This window comes from Teleopsis dalmanni, chromosome 1 (assembly GCF_002237135.1).
Source record: "Teleopsis dalmanni isolate 2A chromosome 1, ASM223713v2, whole genome shotgun sequence".
NCBI classification, from domain to species: Eukaryota; Metazoa; Arthropoda; class Insecta; order Diptera; family Diopsidae; genus Teleopsis; species Teleopsis dalmanni.
In genome coordinates this window covers 128,400,322-128,407,287 of record NC_051846.1, presented here as the reverse complement: position 1 = coordinate 128,407,287, position 6,966 = coordinate 128,400,322, and the positions used below count along the sequence as shown (strand labels likewise).

Below are 6,966 nucleotides of genomic sequence, written 5' to 3'. Positions count from 1 at the left end.
CGATTCTGCACACGAAATTTCGTTCGAAACACAAAATTTGATGCAAACTCTTTGTTCAATATTTTTTTCCATTGTTTTTTTCGCAACGCACTACTGAGGTGAACTGGTTTCAAAAGCTGCCGTAAACGAACTGTCTGACAGATCGCGCTCATTTTTGGCATAGTAATTAAGGACAGTGCTGCCAAACTACATAAACTTAAAATATCGAAAAACATACAGCGCGCGAATTTTAAATGAGAGTGACCGAAAACTTTTCGGTCACAATGTAAATAAAGAACGAAATATTTGCCAACATTTTTAAATAAATGCGTTTAATTGTTCGGGTGTGTAAGCTGATAAGAATCTAAATACAAACATACCTAAGCAAGCCAATCTCTGTGTTTTTCCGATGCGGGCTAAATTGCATTTTTTGTCCAACGCCTGCCACCAGACGAGAGACCCATAGGTAATGATAGGCCTGATGATCGTCGTGTACATTCCCTATACTACGTACGGTGACAGTCCCTATCGCTTCCCAAAGGTCTTTTTGCAGACATAGTATGCAGCTAGTCCTTTCCTAGTTCTCTCCTCAATATTAATTCTCCAATTTAGTTTGGAATCAAGGACGACAGAGTCAGTGTAATTCCATCCAATCTTGGTAAGGTGAAAATAGGTATTTTAGTTTTCCGTGTGAACAGGAAAAGCTCTGTCTTAGTAGGATTCACTCCTAAGCCATTGCTTTTTGCCCACCTGGAGATTTCACCAAGTGCCGATTCCATGAGCTCACTAATCGTTGACAACTATTTGCCTGAGATTAGGATGGCAACGTCATCGGCGTAGGCAACAACCTTTGTTTTCTTAACCCTAAAGATTTGCAAGATTTCGTCGACCACCAGGAGCCAGAGAAGGGGTGATAATACTCCTCCCTGTGGGGTGCCCTTTGTAGTCCTCCTGGTCACGGAGCCCGCTCATATATTAGCGTTGATGACTCTGCTTTCAAGCATTTTGCCAATCCATGCTACTATGAAGTTCTCGACTCCATTTCTTCTGAGCGCCTCACGGATCGCGTTCGTGCTTACGTTATTGAAAGCTCTCTCGATGTCAAGGAATCCAGCCGGGGTGTACTCCTTTAGTTCGAGTGTTCTTTCAATAGTACCAACCGCTTCGTGGAGAGCACTTTCTACCGACATACCCTTGCGGTATGCGTGTTGTGCCATGTCCATTGTGCGGATACTGGTCTTTCCTCTAATATAAGTTAACCAGTGTTGACCATGCGTCAGCATTAATATGTAACAACGATGTCAGCGACCCAGTCCATGCGCACAATTAAAATTGTCGCTTTATTGCAGTAACGGTTTACGCAATATCGAATTTCATTTCGGTGCAAAGAACCCAAAGCAAGCGCGTGTTGACATTGTTATTGTACTTAATCAATAACAATAAATTAAACTATAGAATAAGCACAAATAATTTGTAAGGGCAGCTGACTAGCAATGTCATATTAAAACAATAAATAAAAATTATAAATTCTGTAAAATAATAATATTAATTTGTAAGTGCAGCGCACTAGCAAATTTTAATAAAGATCAAATATACTTCTCAATCGAAAGGGTAACGTGCTTTATTTTAAAAACGGTCCGCGATTCGATCAAATAACTTATACAAATCGATAAGTCTCTCTAGTGTTTTTAAAATAAATGAGGAGAGACTAATTGGTCTGTAATCCTTTGCAGTAGAGTGATTTAGCTTTCCTGCTTTTGGGATAAAAACACCCTAACCTCCCGCCAAGCTTTAGGTATATATCCATCCCTTAAGCATCTTGAAATGATGTTTACCAGATGAGGACCCACGCTTTCAGCAGAGTGTTGCAACATGGCATTTATGATTCCATCTGGTCCCAACGATTTGTAAGGGTCAAAGCATGCTTATCAGAAAGAACATTTAAGGTAGCATATGAAGAAGAACATTCGGGCATATATATTATCAGGGCTGGAGTTCCACAGCGTAGTGTCCTATATCCTATTCTCTACATCCTCTACAAAGCTGACATACCTTCAACATAAGACACATTCATCGGTAAATTCGCCGATGACACAGTAGTAATGCCATATGGAAACACACAAGATGCAACCACAAATTAACTGCAAACAACGCTATAACAATATCAGCCATTGGATCGCTGATTGAAAGATTAAACTAAATCCATTCATGTAACATTTACTCTGCGGCATACATCCAATAATGTGTATACATATCTATGCAGAGAAGGCAGTGAAGCGAAAGAAAGAAGTAAGGGAGGAAAAAGAAATGACGAGAGAAGAAAAGAGTTTTTTGGTTAAGACACACGCGTTTTTTTGAGAAGTTGATAAGTTTTTAAGAAGTTTTTGATAAGTTTAATATATTTAGAGAAGTTTGAACTTTTAAAGTTAAAAAAGAAAGAAAAACCACTAACTTTTACTTTATTATTAAAGAAGTTATTATTAAAGAAGTTTATTATTAAAGTTTTTGATAAGTTTAATATATTTTGAGAAGTTTGAACTTTTGAAGTTAAAAAAGAAATAAAAACACTAAATTTTATTTTATTATTAATGAAGTTTTTTTTTGATTGAATAAAAGTCTGAGGTTCTGTAAGAGTATCGAAAAATATTGCATTTTATTTTTAAAGAAAATAACTACATGGTGTTAGAAGTGCACAAAAAAAAATAGTCGACCTTGAAGTGTATATATTAATAAATAAATAAGCGGTCAAAAAGAAAAAAAAAACTGAAAAAATCGCTAATGAAAAATTTGCGCGAATCGCTATCAGAATTAATCACTAAGCAATTGCAAGAACTTTTAAGAAAATACGGATTACCACATTGGTATAATTTAAAAGTAAATTTAATTGACCGGTTAGAGAAATTCATGGAAAATTCAGAGAAAAATTGGAAATCTGAATTAAAAAATAACGAAATAACACTAAATACAGAAGAAAAATTAGTGAACGCGAACAATAATAATACGATCAAGAGCGACGCGGCGGACGGTGAAACATTAAACATGTCAAGTGAACAGGTACAAAATAATATAAACTTTAAGGAGGTCGAAGAATCGCTAGAATTGTTCGATGGTGAGTCAAATAAAAAAATAGAGGACTGGTTGCTTGATTTCGAAAGCATTTCGGTAGTGTGTAAATGGAATCAAGTACAAAGATTCCTATATTGCAAAAGATTATTACGTGGGGCTGCAAAGTTGGCTGTGGAAGCAGAAACTGGCGTCAACAGTTGGGAGATATTAAAACGAACTCTTAGAACTGAATTTCGTTGCCAGGAATTGGAAAACTTGCACAAAAAATTGGAAAATATGAAAAAGCGAAGTAACGAATCTTTCTTGGAATATTTTTATAAAATGAAAAAAGTTGCTTCTAGAGGTACAGTCGAAGAAACACACTTGATTGAGTACATTATAGCACGCATACCAGATAGTTCACTAAACAAGGCCACACTCTATCAGTCTTGTACTCTTGAGCAGCTAAAAATTAACCTCAAAGCTTATGAGAAGTTTAAGGCCGATCAGGAGAAGAAAAAAAGATGCCAAGGTCGAAATAATTACGACAACTATTATAGTGGAAATCAGGTCAATAAAAGATGCAATAACTGTGGAGCGGTGTCACACACAACACAACATTGCCCAAATAGGGGAAGAGGAAGAAGATATTTTAAGTGCAATGAATTTGGTCACATTGCCACAATATGTCAAAATAATACAAATTTTAGACGGCCTGTAAGCCAACAAAATCCAAATCAAGCGCGTAGTTCAGCATCACGAATTGATAGAGTGCAGCTCTCGGATTTTACATTAAAAATTCAAATATTGGAGCAGTCATTCGAAGCTCTGGTAGATACTGGTAGTGATATTAATATAATAACACAACGCGCAACAGAATGTTTGGGTGTCGAAGGATTCAATGGACCAGGTACAAGTGTTGTAGGGTTTGGTGACAATAACAAACTGTAGATTCAGAGCATTATAATTTGAATTGTGATGTAGTACCTGACTCTTGGGTAAATACTGACGTGATTTTAGGTAAAGGATTTTTGCGATGTGCAACAGTTCTAATAGACAAAGGTGAAATCATCACATATAAAAACAAGACCAGAGACGATGTTGAAGCGGGCTCACATATAAATTTAATATGTATTTCTGATGTCACCGATGCGGAAGATCTTTCAAACATAAAAAATTCTTTGCTACGGGCGGATGTAAGAGAACTTATAGAACTATATTCACCAAGAAAGCCAGAGGAGTCCTATATAAAAATGCATATCACACTGGAAGACGATAAACCAATTTTTTAAAAGCCACGAAGATTAGCACAGACAGAAAGGGACTTCGTTCAGTTTCAGATTCAGGAATGGTTAGAAAATGGAATAATTCAAGAAAGCTCATCGAATTACGCAAGCCCAATAGTGTTAGCGCGGAAAAAGGATGGCAGTTACCGATTATGCGTCGATTATAGGAAGCTAAACTCCAAGGTAATTCGTGACAGACACCCTCTGCCAAATTACGAAGAGATACTGGAAGGATTATATAACGCAACTGTATTTACTACATTAGACTTATGTAATGGTTTCTTTCATGTCAATGTCGATGAATTGAGTATGAAATATACGTCGTTTGTCATACCAGATGGACAGTACGAGTTCCGCAAAGTACCTTTTGGTCTATGTAATTCACCTGCGGCATTTCAGAGATATATAAATACGATATTTCAAAATTTAATAAAAAGGAAGATTGTTTTGGTTTATATGAATGACTTGATCATCCCCGCTGATGATGAAGAAGATGGAGTTAGGAAGCTTAAAGAAGTGTTATTCGTAGCCGAGAATCACGGTCTATTAATAAAATGGGAAAAGTGCGCCTTCTTAAGAAAAAGCGTGGAGTTTTTAGGGCACTTAGTAGAACACGGTGAAATACGGCCTTCAGAAGAGAAGATCAGAGCAGTAAAAAAATTTCCAACTCCTAAAAATTTGCACGGAGTTATGAGCTTTTTAGGACTCACAGGATTTTTTCGTAAGTTTATAAAAGGATACGCTTTGGTAGCTAAACCACTAACAGATCTCACAAAGAAACACGAATCGTTCGTGTGGGGTGAAATACAAAACAATGCGTTTGTCCTACTAAAGGAGAGTTTATGCTGTGATCCAGTTTTAAAGCTTTTCAATCCTACTCTTCCAACCCAACTTCACACCGACGCGAGTAAGGAAGGCTACGGAGCGGTATTATTACAAAAACATGGTAACAAAAACTACCACCCCGTATTTTACCTTAGTTACAAAACAAAAGCTGCAGAAAAAAATTATTGCAGCTACGATTTGGAAGTATTAGCAATTGTAATAGCATTGAAAAAACTACGAATTTACTTATTGGGTATGTCCTTTGAAATTTTTACTGACTATAAAGCTTTCCAACAGACAATGGATAAGAATACATTAAATAGTAGAGTTTCAAACTGGGCTATGCAACTGGAAGAGTTTTATTGCAAGGTGAGCCACCGATCAGGTAGCAGCATGCGACACGTTGATGCATTGAGTCGTTATCTCGTCGTATTGCAGGTAGAGGATGGTATAGTGTTAACTGTTAAAAAAGCGTAAAATCTGGATGAATTCTGCCAAATGACACGCAAAATTTTGGAGAACGGGCCATGTCAGAACTTTGAAATACGAAGCGAAATACTGTATAAATTTGTGGATGGAGCATATTTATTAGTAATACCTAAAACAATGAGAAGAGAATTAATAACCAAAATTCATGAACAAGGACACTGGAATGCGGAAAAAGTAAAAACGGTAGTGGAGCAAGAATATTTCGTCCCGAACTTAAGGAAGCATGTTGAAGCGGTAACAGCAAATTGCATTAACTGCATTCTCTCAGCAAGAAAACACGGAAAAAGAGAGGGATTCCTTTCACCTATTGAAAAACCTGATATCCCTTTAGGACCACTTCCTTCAACTGCAAAAAATTACAAATATCTTTTCGTGGTAATAGACGCTTTCACTAAGTTTATATGGATATACCCTGTAAAATCCAGTTTAACAGAAGAAGTTCTTAAAAAATTGCAACAGCAAAGCGAGGTGTTCGGGAACCCTCATCAGTTCATAACCGATAGAGGCGCTGCTTTCACTGCGAATAGCTTTAAAACGTATTGTATAGAGCGAAATGTTCAGCATCATTTGATAACAACAGGTGTCCCCAGAGGAAATGGACAAGTAGAACGTGTGAATAAGGTAATAATAGATTTGCTAACCAAACTATCATTTGAAAATCCTTTAAGGTGGTACACTTATGTTAGTCGTGTACAGATGGCGATAAACTCCACTAAGTCCAGAAGTACAAAAAGGACACCGTTTGAATTGCTTTTTGGTGTCTCTGTGTTCAACACCGAATGTCAAAATGTTCGGCAATGTTCTGAAGAAGAGATATTAAACAACTTCGAGGAATATCGACATGAGTTGCGCCAGCAAGCCAAAGAAGAAATTTTAAAGGTTCAACTAGAAAACAAAAAACATTTTGACAAAAGACGTAAGGAAACCGTTCGTTATCGCGCTGAAGACCTAGTTGCTATACTTCGAACGCAGTTTGGAGCTGGACTTAAGGTTTTTCCAAAGTACTTGGGCCCTTATGAAGTCACTAAAGAAAAGAAAAACGATCGTTATGAAGTGAAGAAGGTAGGTTCACATGAGGGACCAAATTTAACGTCCACGGTCGCGGAACAGATGAAACCGTGGAGGGATTATGGTGAGGGTGGATCTGAGTCGTCCGAGACAGACGACGAGTCGGATGGACGAGTGCAGATAAGGCAGTGAAGCGAAAGAAAGAAGTAAGGGAGGAAAAAGAAATGACGGGAGAAGAAAAGAGTTTTTTGGTTAAGACACACGCGTTTTTTGAGAAGTTGATAAGTTTTTAAGAAGTTTTTGATAAGTTTAAAATATTTAGAGAAGTTTGAAC

The 6,966-nt window shown here is 37.1% G+C and overlaps 1 protein-coding gene across 1 annotated transcript; it reads left to right on the top strand.

Moving 5' to 3' along the window:
• Positions 1-2,757: 2,757 nt before the first annotated feature.
• Positions 2,758-5,612, top strand: LOC119666053. Its single transcript, XM_038075327.1, has 3 exons — positions 2,758-3,934; positions 4,009-4,220; positions 4,320-5,612. Exons 1-3 carry the CDS (start codon positions 2,758-2,760, stop codon positions 5,610-5,612), a joined length of 2,682 nt encoding a protein of 893 aa, XP_037931255.1.
• The last annotated feature ends 1,354 nt before the right edge of the window (positions 5,613-6,966 follow it).